Source organism: Rhinichthys klamathensis, unplaced genomic scaffold (genome assembly GCF_029890125.1).
Source record: "Rhinichthys klamathensis goyatoka isolate OS25496 unplaced genomic scaffold, OSU_Roscu_1.1 h1tg000021l_1, whole genome shotgun sequence".
Lineage (NCBI taxonomy): Eukaryota > Metazoa > Chordata > Actinopteri > Cypriniformes > Leuciscidae > Rhinichthys > Rhinichthys klamathensis.
The window spans coordinates 2210768-2232770 of NW_026606572.1; the positions used below are offsets into that span (position 1 = coordinate 2210768).

The 22003-nt window shown below is 38.1% G+C and overlaps 1 protein-coding gene across 1 annotated transcript; it reads right to left on the reverse strand.

The window, feature by feature from the left end:
* Positions 1-1745: 1745 nt before the first annotated feature.
* On the reverse strand, positions 1746-21406 carry LOC130076809 (protein mono-ADP-ribosyltransferase PARP4-like). Its single transcript, XM_056242060.1, has 33 exons — positions 21256-21406; positions 15507-15702; positions 15277-15391; positions 15067-15145; positions 14717-14815; positions 14447-14605; positions 14197-14334; positions 13948-14106; positions 13668-13819; positions 13456-13587; positions 12794-12892; positions 12498-12681; positions 12255-12402; positions 11888-12030; positions 10550-10681; positions 10373-10459; positions 10121-10285; positions 9979-10022; positions 9731-9809; positions 9475-9612; positions 9146-9353; positions 8904-8974; positions 6805-6992; positions 6621-6720; positions 6338-6508; positions 5787-5867; positions 5625-5705; positions 5436-5531; positions 4422-4559; positions 2647-4296; positions 2451-2553; positions 2227-2359; positions 1746-2149 (listed from the first exon to the last, which is right to left on the reverse strand). Exons 1-33 carry the CDS (start codon positions 21394-21396, stop codon positions 1948-1950), a joined length of 5811 nt encoding a protein of 1936 aa, XP_056098035.1. The 5' UTR covers positions 21397-21406; the 3' UTR covers positions 1746-1947.
* Between the last annotated feature and the right edge of the window lie 597 nt (positions 21407-22003).

Sequence of the window (22003 nt, forward strand, 5' to 3'; positions counted from 1 at the left end):
ATCAAGTGGTTAAACCATATTTCTCTATTTATTTCCACCACACGGCACCAATCTAGATTTTCAATGTCGTTTTTAACTTCAACGTTAACAGTACAAGAGGGATGAACAAATCAAACTGTAAATTGTGTAAAAAAACAAACTCTAAATCTACATTTGTGTAAACAAATTCGCAGTAGCCTAACAGTTTTGACGACAGAAAAAATATGGTTTAGTTAGAAAGAGTATAAAAATGAGCAGAACCTCTTTGTTGATGACATAAGATGTTTCCTCCATTTTCCAGAAGAGCTGATTTCAGATTCTTCTTCTCTTTATAAGGGACATTCTTCACATCTAACACTACAGTACAGTTTTCAAACACTGTCATGATGCCACTGAACATGCCAAGAAAAACGACAGAAGATAAACAAAGAAAATATATCAATCAATCAGATATAAAACAAGTGAATAGATGGTTCTCTTGAAGTAATTAAACATTCAGGCAAAAATCCAAATCGTATCGTGTCGCAGTATGAGAAACAATGTCACGTCATTAGAAGACGGAAGAGCATATCTTACCGTGGAGAAGTTTATACCCTATTTTAAGAAAATACAATTGAAGAAGACGTAAACAATCTGCATGTGAAGTTCGTTATATTACTTCCTGACTCGTACAGTATGTCACCCCCCTACAAATAAATTAGACGTGCTCCATGGCTCCATCCAGTGGTCGAAACTCAGCGCCGTGTAGGCTACAGCAGACAGTAAAAGGCTACAGCGTGTAGCTAAGCGGAGTGTGTGCGCGCGCACGCGTGTGAGAGTGACTGCAGGTGTATCGGTGTAATATGTTTAAGTAAACATTCATATATTCAAGTGTTGCCAGGCACCTCGTAGCTCTTTTTCATCACTTGTGTTTTCCTGCCTTAGAACTGATAAATAAACCTAATTAAAATAAAAAGGCACAATGTCGTCAAAAATACCATTTGAGGAGGGATTTCTATTAAAGTACAGATTAATTTATAGAATATTATTCATTAAATCGGGTGACAAGACAAAGTCTATTTTTTTTAACATTGTAAGAGTAGAATAAAAAGTCAAGAATCCCTAGAACAGCATTTGATTGAGTTCTTGCCACAGCAGTTACTTTGACAGCCTTTTTCACTGAATGAGACATTATTTTACTGACGGATAAAAATAGGCAGAGCTAAACAGAAAAATTACAACCCAATAAGATTTTTTTTGCTCAATTATTTGACATATATTTGAAATTACCTACATTTTTTAATAAATGCAGAGGGCTAATTATAAGTGGCTTGACGAGTAATTCCCAAGGAATAAATATATTATTCTTCTAATAATCATCCCATGATTTTATGCCGTTTTAACTTGTGTAAAAAAAATAAGTTAATCCAGAGAAAGTCCATTAGTAGGATGGATTATTATTACACAGAACAGGAGGCAACAGCTTTTCTGTGACTGTGTGAGCAGGTCCTTGAGGCACCAACGTGTACGGTAACAAACAATATATTTATTTAAATTTACTTAAAAGAAAGACAGCACAAGCACATGTATCAACAAAACATTTGACAAATAGAATTGTTTCATTTTAAATGATAAATCAACATACTGCTTAATAATCATAGATAATGTGATGACCTACATTAGTGGTTGCTCTGCTAGGACATCAGTGAACTTGAGGAGAAATGACTTAATACATCCACTAAAAATCAAACACTACTACACTTGATTAAAAGTACCTGAAAAAAAAAAAAAAAGGCTTACAAAACCTTGATACTTTAGAATACAATGAAATTCAGACATTTTACATCAATATTTTGAGTTAATCTTATAGTTCAAAACAGTCTAAATATATTGTTAAGGCCACTTAAAGGCTAGAAAGATTTTTTTGCAACAAGCAAGCAGCAAGTAAAGCAGCAACTGTAAATGAAGGGGGAAGTGTGTGTCCAGTTCCTACATGACTGATACACACGCACGTCTCTCCAGAACAGGTTTGAGAGGGGAATATGGGTGTGGAGAATCACAGCCCAGCAGCTGACGTGTAGATGATTCCCAATCCCGGCCGATCTCCAGCCTGCTGCACACACACGGATACTGTCTGTCTGTCCGACAGGCCCAGTCCACGGCCCTCTTCACTGCCTCCCAGTGCATCGGTCTGAATGGAGAAGAGCACAAAGTTATGGATCAAATACACAAGAGTGAATCACTATGAGTGAGGACGTGTGCTCGTACCTGGGCTCCTGAGACTCTTTCAGCCGGAGGAGAGACTCCAGCAACTGTCCCACTGCCAGCTTCTTCACCCGGATCAGCTGCAGCACCAGCAGAGTCGCCACCAGTCTCAGAATTTCAGCATGAGCCTTCACACCTGACAGACAAAACATGTGACTGATTAACTGATTCTGACAGGCAAACTGTGTCTAAAAAATGAAGAAGATTTGATTTCAAAAGTCTTATACCAAAGGAACGGATGCCTTTCTCCTGAAGGAAGACATTGGCAAAAAAGTCTACGTCCAGGTTGAGGAAGCTGCTCAGTCTCTCAGTGCACTCCCAGTATCCATCCTATATCCAAACACAATACATAAGTTCATATTCCCTTGACTTACACATTTACATACTGTATATAATCTAGTGCATTAAATCATGTGTAAAAACCTCATGTTGAAGCTCAAACAGCTCCTTCCAGGCAACGGTGTCAGGCTTGCTTGTTTTATCTGCCGTGACCGACAGATTCAAGATGTCATGAGGTTTTGTGAAATGTTGAGTCCTTAGTTGAAAACGAGGAGCAGCCCTTTTTGTTGCTTCCAACTTACATTGTGCAGATGTCAGAGTGTCTTGTGGCCGTAGTAGTTTTTGCCGTTCTAGTTGTTGCGCTTTTGGTTGCATTAGTTGTGTCTGTTTTTGATGAGATGCTTCATAAAGTCCAGAGGATGAGGAACCAAGAAAGCCCAAAGGCTCATTCGTACTTTGAAGGAAACAACCAAAGCCACTAGATGCAGGGAGAGAGGGCGGCGTAGACACTGTGGGATAACCAAAGACAGCGGGGCCAGCCGCCTTGCCACAAAAAGATGCATCCACCCTGCGAAAAAAAGCAGGAGCAAAACTAGGAGTGGGAGACAAGTCCTGCTTAGATGCAAGACGAGGAGGAAAAGGAGGACCGTCAAAGAGAGGAGGAGTTGAGGCGTCACGCTGGATCTCTGAGAGACAGCGAAGGGCAGGGAATTCCATCGTTGAAAAAGATGCGCTCGGCCTGCCAAAAAGAGGAGCAGGAGGAGTGGGGCTGGAAGACAAGAACAGATTAGAAGCAAGACTAGGATTTGGAGGAGGACCTGCAAAGAGAGGAGGAGTTGAGGCGTCACGCTGGATCTCTGAGAGACAGCGAAGGGCAGGGAATTCCATCGTTGAAAAAGATGCGCTCGGCCTGCCAAAAAGAGGAGCAGGAGGAGTGGGGATGGAAGACAAGAACAGATTAGAAGCAAGACTAGGATTTGGAGGAGGACCTGCAAAGAGAGGAGGAGTTGAGCCTTCAAGCCCAAGCGCTAGGCGAAGGCCATGGGCATAAGTTTCAAAGAGGAGAGAGTCCGCTGATGCAGAAATATGAAGGGGAGGAGGCACTGAGGAGGCACCCTTGGAGGCGGGGGGAGGGGGAGTTGGAGGGGGAAGCCTGTCACTCCGGGCACCACCAGAAGGACGAGGAGAAATCCAGTGAGCGTTGGAGCGAGGTTCCATTGACCTTTTAAGAAGGACATGACGAATGTGATGAGGAAGGGGAGCATCCATTGAGGCATCTATAGGACTCACGTCTGTCTGTGATGCAAGGTTATAATTTGAGGAGAGAGATTCTACTGAATCATAGTAACAGGGAACTTGAAGGTTAAGAGGCATTGAGGCTGCAGTGGGAGGAGGAAGTCTGTCACTCATGGAGACACCACCAGTAGGTTCCACTGACTCAAGAAGAACATGGCCAACAGGACTGGGAGCATCCATTAAGGCACTAATCTTAGCGGCAGGGGGAGGGGGGGGTTGAGGCTTTGAATAACTTACATCAGAACTAGAAGAACGGCTACATAATCTTTCTGAATCTAATCTGAAACCGTGAATGCTACCTTCAAAACGTGAAGGACGCCAGCTGCTACTGGAGCAAAGACGAGGGAGAGCTGCAGATGCTTCCATTATAAAATCCTCAATAGGATCCTCATAGTCATCCTCTGAATCATTTTCATCATCATCAAATGCAAATTTACGAGCTGAACTGTGCAGAATAAGAGATGTGGAGCCGCTACTGCGCCATTCCTCTGAATCCATCTAAAAATAAATAAATAAATAAATAAAAATGATTGGTGTGAATACTGAAGATCTGAATACTGAATGATGCCAGCTTAGATACTACATTAAGTGACAACAGCTGTAATTGACCATTTTGTTGTTACCCTAACATCATCAGCACAAATAATGTGCTCAACCATGAGCTTCTCTTCAGTCCAGCCCATATATGGCAAAATATCCACATCCTCTTCTGATATGAGTTTAGGAATATCTGTCAATCCAGCGTCAGGCTCATTCTGGTCCTACAAAGAGCAAATGAGGTCACAAAAGTCATTTTAGTTTAACTTTCATATATCACACTTTAGCAAAAATTGTTATTTACTTATATCAGAGAATTTTTGGTATATTTTCATTATCAATATTTGGTATATTTTCATTATATAGCATCTGCAATAAATTTTGCCGCTGGGCCATTTAGTGTCCCAAGTCTGAAAATGCGATTCACAATGTGCACAGATGGTCACCTTTTATTTTTATTACAACATTTTTAACTAATGATTATAATAGGCAAGTATAAGGAAAAGCTGCCTAAAAACACATGCAAGAAACTAATAATTTGAATAGCTACACGATTAGACATTAAAGGCATAAATGCTTGAGAAAATTGTATTATTTAAAATTGTCTATGAATTAAGAAAAGGTAGAAGATGTTACTTAGGTACTATATGTTATTTTACATTTGTTTGGTCACCCTTTTACTCTGTAATGGTTTGCTCTGTTTTACTATTGAACAGTCTTTACGAATAGGTGTTTTACGAAATTCAAATTTACGAATAGGTGGTAATACACTATTCGTAAAGGCGGTTCAATAGTAAAACAGAGCAAACCATTACAGAGTAAAAAGGGTGACCAAACAAATTTAAGATAGAAAGAAAGAGCAACATAGTTTTTGACTTTTTTGTTTGTTTCTCTTGATCTTGAAACTGAAACTTGAACAAAAGACACAATTCTTTGCACTAAAGAACAACGAAAGATTATTGCTGTTGTTACAGATAAATTAGATTTAAGTTTTTTAATGAATTTTTAATATTATATAATTTAAAAAAGCCATATATTGTTACTATATGTTTAGAATGAATGATCTGAACACATAACCCCTACATTATCAGTAATCATACCCTCTCTTCGATGGCGACAAAACTTGTGAACTGGGACAAGATGGAGAACTCTTTACTGAGCTCAATGATGTAGGACTTCAGCTCTGCTTTCTTCCCCTGATAGAGAGATACAAGACAACAAGTCAAGTTCTTCTGTTAGCAAATTTGCCAGTTCTATTAAAAACAGCAACAATCAGCAAAATATTGCACCTCATGTTCTGCTTCACTGTTGCCTAGAATGCCATCTTCATAGTCTCTGATGATCGCTCTTGCTGTTAACTTGTGAAGGAACTACACACACACACACTCAAATGTCTGATAAAAAATTGATGATGTTTCAGATTATATTTAGTATTTAAGATGTTCACTCACAGTTCCTTTCGTCTTTTGTAGTTCTGTGGTGGAAACCATTGTTTTGATCTCATTCCCACTCAAATCTCCAAACAGTGTGGCCTAAAAGAGTAAATATTACACCATTCAAATGAAATTTACAGCAGCAATTAACATAACTATATGAAGAACAATATTTAATTACTTTCATTTATAGTATGCAACAATATTACTATACTCTGAATAAGTGTCAATATTTACCTACATACTGTATATTTTAAAATATTTTAATATAAAAAATGCCATACAAAATCTTCATGAACATGATAATGCAAACAAACAGTTGATTCAGAGCTTTGAATGTATTTTATGAAACAGTTGGAAATAATTCATGGAAATAAATCAAACTCTAACTCTAATAGTAAAAAATACTAAAATTATAGCTAGATCCATAATGTTTCTTAATTGTACAGTTTTAGCTAAATCTTTGCGGATATATTGTGAATATTACAATATATTACTCAGTCCTAACTACAATAAGTAACAACCATCTGCAACACAATCGGATCAGCTGGTAAATAGCGCAGGTCTACCTGAGTGCAGTGCGGCACAAAGCCGTATATGAGAGTGTGACAGTCACTGAAGAGGCCGTGAAGCTGTGAGGGGGCTTGAACAGGAGGAGGCGCTGTGGGATTAAACTGCTGCCACTTCACTGCCACTGATCTGCAGCCTGGAGACTCCATACGCTGAACCTGAGCGCGCACCTGAAATTACCAGCATATCTAGTAAACTCAAGCCTCAGAGCGGCCCATGTTGAACAGATAATGTTCCCTTTTTCTTAATAAAAACAACAATACAATTAACAGCGTGATTCACCTTCTCTGCCCAAGTGTGTTTCATCTTTGTGTCAAAAAATTCACATGTTCCTCCACCTGCTTGAGCCAAAGCTCTGAGCATATGACGATTAGCTGTCAAGCTAGACAAACACAAACACAAACTGTAGGTTCAGGAATGAATTGAAGTGTTAAAGAGATTTGTGTTGAACTCTTCAAAGGCAGACCTGAGTCCACAGGTGAAGAGGCGCGTGTGGCAGGAGTTTTCTCGGACCAGCTGTAGGGTCAGAGGCTGGTTCTGAACATGTCCATCAGAGAGTAGCAGGATGTTCCTCACGCCCCGGCAGGGAGACAGCAGGCTCAGGCTCTGGAGAGGCCGCCACAGCTCAGTGCCGCCACCAGCGCCACTACAGGACTGAAGAGACCACACATGCAATGACAACTTTAGTGATTAACCAAGGCAGGGTACCCCCAGGATCCTCCAACTTAAATTCAAGGCTTTTTAAGACCTTTTTAATACCATTTCAAATGAAATTCAATGCCAACTTCGTACCCATTCCGACAGAAGTATGAGGGGAAAATGTCAAATCTGTATACATTTTAAACCCTAGAAACTAATTATGTACAAGGCTACTTGAATTAAATAAAACATTTTACTTAAATTATCAGTCATATTTAATACATACGCAACAGCATTGTAGCGCACGTGTATGTAGGCCAGTGTTAATTTTGGCAGCCATTTTTGATTTACGAAAATGCTTATTGGTCTTAATCACATTTGAGTCATACTGTTTTTTATAGTTGTAGTTGACGAAAAGTCTTTGCATTTTTTGTCAACTTTTAGTCAAACTGCAGTTACTTTACAGGTAGTTATTTTATATGTAGTCTTTAGACAGAAAATGTCATAATAATTATTCTCTCTAGGCCAATTCAATTAAGCTTATGATAAATTATTGACATTGCACTCTTTAGCAGTAGCACTTGTGCAGTTCTACATAATTTGGTTCTCCAATGTTTTAGAGTGCCGTACCCCCTGGTGCAGTCACACCTTTTCTATTAAGGGACAAGATTTGCCCCCTTTAATACATTTTTCCATTTCATTTTTTTCCTTTGTAATACCTTAAAAAATAATAATAATAATAATGCTTTAAATAAAACAATGTTCATTAAATTTGCAATGGTAAAAAACATTAAAATCGCCAGTAGGTGGCAGTACCTCACTATCTTTATGAGTGAGTCTTTGAGTCATTCATTCATTGAATCTCACGATTCGTTCAAAGCCACATATTTCGTTGCAAAACAGAGCAAGCCTGACAATGCTGTTTTAAATGTAGTACATCACTTAATGTTACCCTTTTTTCTTTTCTTTTTTACTGTTGTATAAAATCAATGTCACATTTGAAATCGTGTGGATATTCGGGAAACATTGCATTCTTGCTCGTATGAACACTGGTGGATATCAGCCTGCATTTTGATCGCAGATTTAGTCGCACAAACAGCGCAAGCGGCTCGTGACAGAACACAGACCGACTGAATGACACTTGAATTTAAGTAGAAAATCTTAAATAAAGATCGTTGAACTCCAGCTTGTCTGTGTTTTCAGATCATCCGCGCTTCTTCAGCAGTGTAGAGAGAACGCGCGCGCATGGTTGCCAGATACTATTGAAAAGACCGGGTAGAAAATATGCTCTTTTAACAGAAAAGCTCTTATTTGGGGTTTAAATTCTGTCATTTGTGGCCACAGCGGATTCAACTAGGCTATCTTGTTCTGTACCTCACTTGCCTAGTAACCATAGTAACGGTGCGCACGCTATCGCTTTTTCTGCTATGACGTGGAGCGCGAGGTGCACTCAACGCTACATACATTTTGAATTAGCCTACATTAGTAACAGTTAATTTTGTTACGGTATGAACTTAATCCTAGCAAAGGAAAAAAATATATATAAGACCTTTGTAACGAAATCCAAGACTTTGTATACTAAATTCAAGGCTTTTAAGGCCTTAATTTGAGATGATCAAATTCAAGACTTTTTCAAGGCTTTTAAGACCCGCGGGTACCCTGCAAGGGCTCAAGGTCTAACTGGTTAGTGTGGTACAGTTACACCCTGCTGGGTGATTCTGTAACTACAACATTATGGTGGCAAAACATCTCGCTCTAATTGAACTGAGTGTCCATGAGCAACAACTGAAAAGCTGAAATGAAGGGAAGATGATGCATAATGTCTCCTGATGGAAGAAGTCAAAAACACAGAAGAATATCTCAATATGCCCTCTTTCAAAGCACAGAAGAAACACTCATCTTTAACCATTTTTTAACATTACTCACCATAATAAATTTTCTGGCTGGTTCAGAGGCTTCATCTAAAGGCACTGGAGCAGGAAAAGCTTCCTTGTAATCTTAAAAACACACACATTTTAAGATTAACACTATGTGAATGAAGGACCAGCATATAATATTCTTCACCCATAATACTTCACTGTGAATTACAAGAATAATAGGGAAATAAAAGTTTCTATATTACAAGATGATCACTAGAACAACAGCAGAATGTTTCAGTGAGCACTAACCAGTGCTGAAAGAGATGATGTTGATCTTCAGTGAGCGGTCCAGAGATTTGAGGACTTGAAGGGCAATCCTGCGGGCGTTCAGCATGGCGTCTCCCCGCATGGACTTGGAGGAGTCCAGTAGAATCACCACATCGCTCACACTGGACGGATCTCCAGAGCTGGAAACCCCGCTTGACTTAAAGTCTGGATAAAACACCAGCATGCAGGCCTGCAGGGATCAGACTCAGAGAGTGTCAGAGAACGACCTTTCTGTGTGTATTTTAGATCAGGCCATGTGAAAGGCCTTTTTGTCTGCAATTTGAATCAGATGTGACTGATTATTTCATTACCTGACTATATTTATCCGGATGGTTCTCGACCCACATCCTGGGCATGTGGATATTAGAAAGACTGAAGGACACCTGTAACCCTTCAGATCCAAGAGTCTGTCCCGGTAACGTGCTGACCACTGCCTTACAGTCGGTCATCTGAACGGGAAAAACACTGATACTGATAATAATACTGTTCATAACCAAATATGTTTTATTTCCTTGGAGAACACAACAAGTATTTAGTAAGACGATCCACAAAAATAAGTAAAATAACCTTGGTTTTGATGCGGTGTGAAGAACTCAAGTTGATGATCTCGTAAGGCATTTCGATGGACATAGACAGAGAAAACTCCCTGAGGAAAGAGGGAACGAATGAAAGAGAGTGTGATATTATAAAGACAACTTGGTTTGCTAAATTAAATAATTGTCTTTAATATTGTAACTAATCAGCAGATGCATTTAGATTTTTAGTGAATCTTTAGTGAATATCCCTGTGAATTCCCCAGTGTTTGAGACTCTCACCCCTCTGACTGAAGCTCCGTCACACCAATCTTTTCAACAGTTGTCTGAAATACAACAAAACTCTCAGTCAAAACACTGTAACTAACAGCAGCAACCCATTCAGTATTTTCAATACAGTGACTAAAGACCAATCATGTTGTACCTGAGTTGTCATATTAAGGGCGGCGCTCTGTTGCCATGGTGCCACGCTGCCAGCCAGTGAGAAGACTATAGAGCCTGATCTCACCACCAGCTCAGTGATGAACGTCACCTTGATCAAAACTGTGGCTCCGGGAGGAAGGTTCCCCACGCTGATAGTGAATACATCCTGCCTCACATAAACACATGACCTTAAAGAAGTCTTCTGCTATTATCACTCATGCATCAGAGAAAGAAACAGTAGTAAGTAACTCACAGGTGCATCCTGGTCCATCAGGTAGGCTCCATGGCCCTTCTCTATGGCTTGCTTATACTCCTTACGAGCCTGCTCTTTTTCCTTTACCTACAGGACAAAGAAAGACATTGAAAACTGATGAGAAAGCAGTTATGAAGAGCAAAAGCTGCATTTGACAGATTCTGAATGACTTTGCACCTTTCCAACGACGTGTTTTCCATTGATAAAGGCTTCAAATCCACACACTGCTGCCGTCTCCTCCAGTGGAAAGACGTACTTTGCTTCAATGGGAACAGCACTCTTGTTTGTGTAGGTCTGAAAAATGATGACCTGATGACAGAGCAGAAAAAGTTTTGGTTTTGCTTACAGTTTGAAATTGTCATTATAATTTTGCTATGGTTCTTTCTTTCTTTTATTTTGTTCTTTTATTTTGTTTTAAGTTCTTGATCACCATGTCATGTCTTGTTCCTATTGCACACCCTAACTGTGTCCATTGCTGTTTTGTTTTCAACTGCCACAAAATTTAACAACACATTTTTGACCACCCCACATTTGCTGTCAGCCTCTTCATCACTAATTAAAATGTTCACATTTTTAATCATTATATTTTCTGATATTTCACTTATTCTATTTATCCTTTATTCTGACTTTTTATATTTCATAACTTTGTTGAACACACGATTGACCTTGGCAGTTAGAGAAAACAGTGATGCTTTGATTGAAAAACACACACACACACACATTTTAACTATTTATTTGAGTCCACTTAAAATAAATGATTTACAGGGACACAACTACTATAGATGCAGTCAAATGCATGCACATAATCATGGACAAGCGGCATACAGCAGATCTTCACTATATTTAGCGTCACTCAGTTGTTATGGGTACAAGTAGCACCATCTCCGCCAAATATGACGGCTGCCTATAATAGCAGACAGAGCGCAGTACTTTGCTAGCCGTTTAGCCCTCTCTTTGGGCATCCCTAGTTGTTGAAGCCCCCTTACAACCAGCCTGTGTGTGTGTCCTAAGCTGCCAAATATGAGCACAAGAAGTCGGCTCTGATAACCTAGTTCTGAGATGATGTTTAGAAGTGGTTGATATTTAATCATCTTAGTCATAAAGGCTTCTTCCATACTAGAGTCAAAGGTACATGCAACCTCCACAACGAACACCTCGCTGATCTCCTCATTAATCACAACAATATCTGGTGTATTTGCAAGCACATGAGAAAAGGTTTCAGAGCTATTACAATTCTGAAACATAGATGATTTTACACAAGAATGTTTGTGCATTTTTACAGCAGATGAGAAATGGCTTGATATGTCCTTCACTATAAGATCCACTATTCTGTCGTGGCGTGCGATGTACATTCCTTTATAGGCATGGCAGCCATTCAAGATGTGTGGCAGTGTTTCAGTGATCTGTTCTGAAGTGTGATGCAAACAATGAGGTACCTGAGTTGTAGGAGACACACACACACACACACACACACACACTCGCAGTCCAGCAGTAGCGCCAACTGTAGTATCACACCTGACACAGCAGGTCCATCAGCTTGCACCTCACATTGACGGCCTGAAGAGGAATTTTCTGACCATTGCTGTCCAGCAAACCTGCAGTCATCTCCTCCAGAGGGTTTTTAGTGGACTCCAAACCCTCACTGTCATCACTGGACACTAAAGAAACACATCAAACAAAACCAATGATCAATTTCACAAATCCAAATCAGAGCATTCAGCTTTACAGAGCATCAGATGTCCCTGAGGAATGATTTTTCCCTTCACCATGTCACCATGTACACCATTATTATGAGGGGTTGTTTAGTGGGAGTTAAACTCAAACAGATTCCTCCACATATAAAAGCTCTTTCTACATGTCCTGTTCACTGGACGTTACTCACAGACGTCAGACGTGTCAGTGAGCTGTGTGAGCTCCACAACTGTGTTGATATGAGGCTGGAACTCTTTTAACTCGTCTCCCTCCAGAGTGTACTGAACCACATACTTCAGTCTGATCTGCTCTGTGTTATAGACAACAAACTCATCATCCTGTCAAATAGAAACCAGCACACACAAACACAAGAATCACATTAGATCCCAAAAACATGAGCAGAAGAATTGAGTACAGAGAAAATGACTAGCACCTCAAATTCAGAGAGTCTGTTGGGTGTGCGGTGGACTCCATGTACACTGTGGTAGCCGTCAGGGGCGCAGGTCAAAGTGGTGTCTTTCTTCAGCAGGTCTTTGCACCGACCCAACGCCACTTCACACACCAACAACAACCGAGAGCCGTCAGTTACACTGGGCTTGGAGTATTTCACACTAGTGCTTTAACACAGAGCAGAAACTTACTGACTGGCTCAAGTCTTCAGTTGTCAAGTGGAGTATTCATAAATCTGTTATATTAAAAGATGCCTGAGAAATGCAAAAGACCACTGACTTTAGAGAGTCACTGAAGTAGATTCCTCCTCCAAGATTCCCGATATCCGTCCTCTCAATTCCATGCTGTTCGACTCCAACTCTGGGCAGCAGCAGACCTCTACATAGAATATTCCATTAAAAATGTAAATTACATGATAAAACGAATAAGCAATCAAATGAATGACAATGAATTGCATTAACACTTGCTGAGAAAATCCCAAAAATGAACAAAAGACATTACTTGATTATTGCAGAAGAGCAAATCATTGAATAGACATTACAAAAAGTGATTTCTGTCAATTATTAGTCAGATATTAGAGATAAAAAAAAAAAGAAAGTTTTTCAGGGTTGGTCTACATTGTGTTTTTAGTATTGCTCATTTCCTCTATTTTTACATTTAGATTAATTTTCCATAATTTATTAATCATTTAATAACATGGTTAAATGTAATCTTTTTACATTAAATGCAAATCTCAACAACAACATCCATTTTTATACATTATAATGTTGGGATTTCTAAATTCACTTACTATCAGCCATAACTAGAAACATGGTTCAACCACACCTACTGTGTCTGTCTTCACTTACTCCACCACAGTATATGGTCTGTCATAAACATAGGTTTGTGTGGTTTTGTTACTATGTGTAAATATTATTATTTTTTAAAGAATATGTTCTTACCGTGACAGTATTCCAACAAAACTACTGGGACTAGTGGAGTGAAGGAGAGGCTTAATGTTGCCTATATCCTCCCAAAACATTTGAAGCTCCACCCCTCTGCTTACACGCAGTATCTGCTGAATCTGAACAGGCCTATAGTGGATACAAGATTAACACCATCATAATATATTCATGTTTGAACTTCAGACCACAATCATCACAATCAAGTTTACCTTTCATGAAGCAGTTGAGAGACAACATGAAACTCAGGGTTTTGTGGTGGAACAACCTCAATGCTGCACCTCAGAGCTCGATACTTTCCCAGAGACGAGGGCGAGGGGCTTCCCAGAGTGGCTTCACTCACATTCAAAATGTCTCTTATCAGCTGAGGACGACAGAAGAGTTTAAAGTACCAGTCTGCACTGTGGAGTTAAAATCCAAATCGAAGAATCTACCAAAATCCCCAAATGTGAAGGAATCTATATAACTGTATACTATAATTGCATACGTTACCTGACAAAGATCTAGTTTCTGAGACACAAGCTTGTGTTTGGAAGGAGGGTCGATCATTCTGAGGGGTAGAAGAGTGTTGACCTCCTCTAGCAGGGCCTTGACTTCATCCTCTTTCTGAGTCTTTTGTGCCTGCAGTAACAATCCCTCCACCCTGCTCACCTGCAACAGCAAAGAGACATTAAACACACAACATTCCTGTGAGCTTCATGATTGGATGTGGGTGTGTGATTATCAAAGGCTCATTCTCACATCATTAAGGCTGATTCTGGAGACAGGGACTGTCAGGATGTCACTAAGGGAACCGAGAGCTTCGGTCCAAACCAGCTCCACAAAGACGCCAACTTGCTGTGATAATGAGCTGCAGTTCAGCTTCTCCTCCAACAGAAGCTGCAAATCAAAAGATGAACTGATTTTAATCTCATTGGACACGTTATATATGCACATACTGTACAGTATCAACTGAATAAAATAGATCTTCATAGAGATGTTTTTGTCTAACCTGCTGCAGGCTGTAGGACGCCAATCGTTCAACCTCAGGAGGAAGGGTGTGAGTCCTTGTGAATCCCTGTGTCTCCATCTCCTTCATCAGCAGCAGATACGCTTCCACAGCATCCTCAGACGTCACGCAGTACACAAGCTTGTCCTGCACCACTGCGCTCTACAGTGAGAGAGTGTCAAGACTGTCAAGTGTTCATTACCTCTCTCACAATATATGAGTCCTATGATAACAACATCTAAACAGTTTAAACGGTGTTCGAGATGACCAAACCTCAGCTTCATGCAAGATTAAAGACAACACACGATACTGCTGGCCTTTTCGTCCTCTGGCACTCTGCAGCTCCAAAACAGACAAAGTCTTGGGTTTGACCTGCAACAGGCATGAAAACACCTTCAAACTCAGGCAGTGATGGAGGCTACACTAATCACTTCAGGAATGTGTTAAACTGGTCATCATACATTTATCATTATTTTATACTATTTATCTGTCTGATTTCAGTAAGTTGTAGAAGTTCAGAATGAGTTGTTTTTGCAGGTTAGAGTGAATATAGATTGTGTTTTACATAGTACATGACCTCTTTTAATTCAAAGATCAATGTAAATAACATTTTTCTCACTCACCTGCTCAAAAACTGAATACTTGGCCACTTGAAAATGTGAAGGAAATTCAGGCAGCTCATGGTCGCCGCCTCTGTAAAATCTGCATTGAGTAAATGCAAAGATGCAGTCAGGTAAACTAGCACATCTAAATAAATGATGTGAAAAATGTAGAACAATAAATAAACTTCAATAATTCTCAAGAACTGAAAGTGACAAAAAACAAGAGCATACCTGAACCTGCTAAGACTGGGTCCGCCCTTCTCAAGAGTCCCAATCTCAATCTTTGAGAGTTCAGGCTGATCTTTGAACTCCTCTTTTTGTTGTATCTGGGTCGACACTTTTCCCTCTTTATGGTGAAAAACAACATTATGTCAACAGAGCCGCAAAAATGTATGTTTTAATCTCACTTAATAATCTTATAACCTAAAAAATATGTAAAATAAATTTCAGGAATCTCTTACCTGGACAAGAGATGAATTCAGAGGTGGGATAAGCCAGCTGTGGGGCCAAATCATGCTCCGGCAAAGGCAGGAGATGCCCTTCATCCAGACAGCACCACACATACTGCGTCCCAACCACTGGGATCCGGAGCTTCTGGATGCTGCGCTGCCGGTTACTGCTCAGGTCATTCACACTGCTAGTGACTACAAAAGAGCACTGGAGAAGAGAAAAGCAGGTCAGAAGACACACTGCAGCGCTTTAGTGATTTTAAGTAGAAACATTGCACACTTCTGTGTCACTTATTTTAAGTTGCCATGTTATTGTTGTAGGAACTAACATAAAATTAGCCTATAGAGAGTAGTTCATTTTAACCCGCTGGTACTGGTCGGTCATTTTAGACCGAAAAATTGGCAAGAGTGCAAAATAAACACATTGACTTGAGCGTTTACTAGTTGAGCCAGAAGACTTTACTAAGAGGTTGAAAAATCAGTGCCAGATGGATCAAACATACTGAGATTTTTACACTTTAATCAAATTTTTATTTTTGAATTAATTATAGGTAAAATACTTTGTTAAAATAATGTTCAGGTTTGACTGACGCACAAACTGACACTTCAATTTAAAAAAAAAAAAAAAAAAGCTAAACTTTGACAAGTGCAAAACCTAGCCTAATTAATGTAAGTAATTATGTCTGAAAACCCTGTTCAAAGAAAGGGAATTGCACAGGCCTGTGTATTTATTTATATATGGGACATGCTACAGAATTGGTGCAAACTGCTGTCCGACAACCAAAAAACACATTTAAAAAGCATTTAAGTATTCAAATTTTAGATGTTAACTAAGATCCTTCTATTATCTATTGAATCCCACAATAATATTTAAAATATAAGTAAGCTTAATATATATAAAATCATCATTTATTGTGTACTTTCAATTGGGAGGTGGCTGTCCCGAACCCCAACATTTCAACTTGTGAAAATGATATTGAAATATTATTTTTATTTCCATTGTTGTTTTTAAAATATCTTTTTGATTTCTTTTAAAAAGTAAAAAAATTTTTTTAAACATATTTTATATTTTAAATCATGAAACTTTATGTAAAAAAATGTGTCCCGCATTTTCATGTCACTACCGAAACAGTGTGTGTTTTATTTAGTCCATTGGCTGAGACAGATTTTAACCACACCCCTACATTTTTGATTAGGAAATATTCTTGTGTGCCTCTCTCTCATAGCCTCTCTTTCATTATAGTTATGTATCATCATTTTGAGGGAAATGTGTTCAAAAGTCTGAAAATCTGTGTGTAACTTTAAGGGACGTCACTACCAAACACCTTTTTCTGCAATTAAGCAAACTTTTTTGGGTGTAATTCCATAAAAATTCGTTTTTATGTGTATACAACTGTTCAGAACTGTGCTAGGTAACCATGTGCAGGCTATCATCTTTGAACTAGGCTCAAAAGTATCTTAAATTGTCACTACCGAAACATGTGGTGAAGTTTCGGTTGTGACATCATGGTTTTTAGTCTTATTCGATAAAATTTAGTTTTTGTGTGTGTACAACTGTTCAGAACTGTGCTAGGTAACCATGTGCTCGTTAACATCTTTGAACTAGGCTCAAACGTATCTTAAATGGTCACTACCGAAACAGTCATGACCGAAACATGCCATCATTGTTTTGGTAGTGACAAAAGGGAACACATAATCATTTGATTATGTTGATAGTTCCAAAGGCATAAATAACTCACTATGGAAGCATTTAAACAATTTGACTAACAAATCAAATAAACATAAAAAGATCACAGAAATTAATATCAATGGCAATAGTATAAGCGATCGTGCCACTATGGCTAATGAATTCAATTCCTGTTTTGTACAGTCAGTTGAACAATTATCAAAAGATTTCCAGCCCGTTAATCCTTTTAATCTTTCATTGAGAGACACCTCAATCGATTCATTTTATATTAAAGAGGTGTCGGAAGCAAAAGTTGCAGATATAATTAATAAACTTTCAAATTCCAAGTCAAATGACATTTTTATGATGAATAGTTGTTTTCTTAAAAATTATAAAGATGTTCTTGTCAAACCATTGACCCATCTCATTAATCTCTCCATAAGAACCAGTACATTTCCCAGTGCATGGAAGAAAGGAATAATTATCCCTGTGTTTAAAGGTGGTAGCCAAAACTCTATGAGCAACTATCGCCCTATATCGATTTTACCAGTTTTATCAAAAATAATTGAAAAAGTAGTAGTAGTGCAACTGGTGGACCATTTAGAAGCCAGACAGCTCCTCCATTGTCACCAGTTTGGGTTTAGACCAGGTTACTCGACAGAAATAGCAAACTGCTGTTTAATTGAAAATGTAAAAAAGTCCCTAGACAAAGGTAATGTGGTAGGAGCCATATTTATCGACCTTACAAAAGCATTCGATATGGTCAATCATAGTTTGCTTTTATCCAAAATTTAAATTTAAATTTTTCAAATGAGGCAGTGTTGTGGTTTACATCTTATCTCCACTCTAGAGTGCAGTGTGTTAAAGTTGATCAAAAGGTATCTGCACTTTCAAACATAAAAATGGGCATTCCACAGGGCTCTATACTTGGCCCTTTGCTGTTTATAAATGACTTACCTCTGCACTGCTCAGGTGCCAGTTGTCAGCTTTATGCGGATGATGCAGTTCTTTATGTACCCGCCAAGTCACCTGAGCAGGCTGCAGCTGTACTGTCCACTAGTATGTCTGACATTCAACAGTGGCTCATTCAAAATCAGTTAGTTTTAAATTTCTCAAAAACAGTTTCCATGTTTTTTTCCATTAAAAAAATAGATATAAAAGGAAGATTTAATATTAAAGCTGCAGTCCGTAGCTTTTCCTCTTTGTCGCCATCTCTCTGTTCGAAATCTGTAACTGCAGTGATTCGCGGAATTATCATCTTTACGTGGGTTGTAAATCGGCATGAAACAGCGCGGATGAACACAGTGCTTTGAGGCGAGTGCTGCTGTCAGTCACCGCGCTGTGTGGATACTGTCATACAGAATCACAGATTCACTTTTTGAAAATTTGACCAACATAAGAATTTTCATAAGAAAATGTCTTCTGAACAAGTAAGTAACATCCATTTTTGTTCTGACCAACTAAGGGGGGAAAGCATTCGACATGATAAGCTTCATTAGATTTAATCAACGCGATTTACAGCAACCGTGCAAATTATAGCCTACTTTGTTCTCAAATTGTTCATGTTAACAACATCAGCATCGCGTGACTAATGTTAAATTTAATGTGTTTTATGGTTACCTGCTGTGTAGTTCAGAATTCATATTCTCCATAATAGCAAAACGATTAAGGCACAACAAAGGAAACTCCATAACTGTGTGAATTAAGAAAACGTACTGTTACACGATTGAACTATTGAAATGTCTTACTTGTTCAGCAGAAAAAAGCCGTCTCTTCTTCCGTTTTGAACCCCTTCAAAACACGGAGTTCACGCACTTTTCAAAAGCCCCGCCGATGTTTAAATCCTTGTGTTCGCATGAGACGGTTTCTTTCTCTTTCTCTAGCCACCTTAAATCCGAAGTACGAAGTCTTTTGGGTTTTATAACTGCTGAATCTCCAGTTGACACTGATGATTGTTGTTTGGATCTTTCTGGATGCCATAAGTTTAATTATGTAAAGTGCTGCGAGAAAAGTCTATACATCTAAACATCTCGTCACGCGCAGTATAGCCGGCTAGCCGAAACTCCTTCTTTATGTGTACGGGTGTAACGTAATGACGCAAAGACATGCTCGAATTTCCCGCGGAAACCCACCAGTACCACTGGAATTAAAATCATTATTACAAGCTAACCGTTTTGAATCTAGCTATGGCAAGCAGATAGTTTTGACCACTGGCAAAATATGTTTTTTTTTATATAATTATTTTGGATTATTTTCAACTTAAAAAAGTTACGGACAGCAGCTTTAAGTTACAAAATAAAGAAATTCATCCAGTTACAGAATTTAAATATTTAGGATTAGTTTTAGATCCTCAACTTAAATTTGAAAAACATATAAAGAAAATCCTAAAAACATTACAAAGTAATCTCAATTGTTTTAAACTAATTAGAAGCTACATACCAAGTCAGGCAGCCCTGCTGTACATGCATGCTATGAAATTTTCTCATATATCATATTGCATGACAACATGGGCACAAGCCGCTCCCACTGCAATCAAACGCATAGGTTCTTTATATAATCGAGCAATACAACTTTTGGATAAAAAAAAACATTACGTTATCATCATTGCAGCATCTTTAAGAAATATAATTTAATGAATTTTGATAGCTTTAGTAGCTTTTCCTTTCTTAAACTAATTTATAAGTGCATTAATCATTTAGCACCTGAGCCACTAAGTACATTTATTGAGAGACAGGACAACATCCGAGTCACTAGGAGCTCCACAAATCATGACTGTAAAATAACATACTGCAGGACCAGCTTTGGACAGACGGCCTTCTCTGTGAAGAGTTCTAAACTCTGGAACTCATTACCTTTTGAAATCAAGACTGTGCCTGACTTTAAGATGTTCACTTCCAGGCTTAAAAACTGGTTAAAAATAAACCAAAAGTGTACTCATTTTTAATTATTATAAAAGTTGTATATGATATGTATGTATGTTTATATTATTATTATTATTTTTATTTTTTTATTGAAGTAGTTAATCATGTAAATTGTATTATGTATAAAAGCCCTTCCAGGGACAGGAGTTGAAAATTAGCAATAGCTATAAACTTTATATGCAACACTTCAGTGACATGCTTGGTTTTGACACTATGTTTGTTTGCATTGTCCTTGTCAAATAAAAAAATAAAAAATTATTTGGGGGAAATAAACAAAATTTGTACAGTTATGCAAATCATTAGTATCTTAGTATGTTTTAGTAGTGTTTTAGTATGCAAGTTAAATTTCTGTAATGTGATGTGGTCGCTACCAAAACATTACTGCCACTACCGAAAATGTGCCGTCACTCACGACCGAAACATGGATGTTTTGTCTAAAATAAAGTATACTGAATTATCAACTAAGATGTTATTATAGTGTTTGGTTCAATGTATATTCAAACTAATGATTCCTTAACTTTGAAATCAGTATGATTAACTTAATGCCTTTTACAAAGAAAGATTGGGTTCAAAATACAACAAATCTTATAAATTACACTTGAAATATTGTTAAAATAGTAATTGTTATTGATTTACCTGTGAAAACTTTTTTTTTTTAAATAGCAAAAAATATATTTACAAGGTACAAAATATTAATAGGCCAATATACAACTTCTTATTAAATGATTTATTATTGTGTTTCGGTAGTAACAAATTTAGGGAGAGGAAAAATATTCCAAAACTTTCTGAAAATACAATATGAAATGTGTACCCTTGGATATTATACAATTTGCATACATACAAAATTTGTGGAAAAAGACACCTTTTTTTCAAGCCGTTTCCAAATCTGACTTGAACCAATTCTGTAGAATGGCCCATATAGGGCTATACAGGAATCAAGTGGTTAAACCATATTTCTCTATTTATTTCCACCACACGGCACCAATCTAGATTTTCAATGTCGTTTTTAACTTCAACGTTAACAGTACAAGAGGGATGAACAAATCAAACTGTAAATTGTGTAAAAAAACAAACTCTAAATCTACATTTGTGTAAACAAATTCGCAGTAGCCTAACAGTTTTGACGACAGAAAAAATATGGTTTAGTTAGAAAGAGTATAAAAATGAGCAGAACCTCTTTGTTGATGACATAAGATATGTTTCCTCCATTTTCCAGAAGAGCTGATTTCAGATTCTTCTTCTCTTTATAAGGGACATTCTTCACATCTAACACTACAGTACAGTTTTCAAACACTGTCATGATGCCACTGAACATGCCAAGAAAAACGACAGAAGATAAACAAAGAAAATATATCAATCAATCAGATATAAAACAAGTGAATAGATGGTTCTCTTGAAGTAATTAAACATTCAGGCAAAAATCCAAATCGTATCGTGTCGCAGTATGAGAAACAATGTCACGTCATTAGAAGACGGAAGAGCATATCTTACCGTGGAGAAGTTTATACCCTATTTTAAGAAAATACAATTGAAGAAGACGTAAACAATCTGCATGTGAAGTTCGTTATATTACTTCCTGACTCGTACAGTATGTCACCCCCCTACAAATAAATTAGACGTGCTCCATGGCTCCATCCAGTGGTCGAAACTCAGCGCCGTGTAGGCTACAGCAGACAGTAAAAGGCTACAGCGTGTAGCTAAGCGGAGTGTGTGCGCGCGCACGCGTGTGAGAGTGACTGCAGGTGTATCGGTGTAATATGTTTAAGTAAACATTCATATATTCAAGTGTTGCCAGGCACCTCGTAGCTCTTTTTCATCACTTGTGTTTTCCTGCCTTAGAACTGATAAATAAACCTAATTAAAATAAAAAGGCACAATGTCGTCAAAAATACCATTTGAGGAGGGATTTCTATTAAAGTACA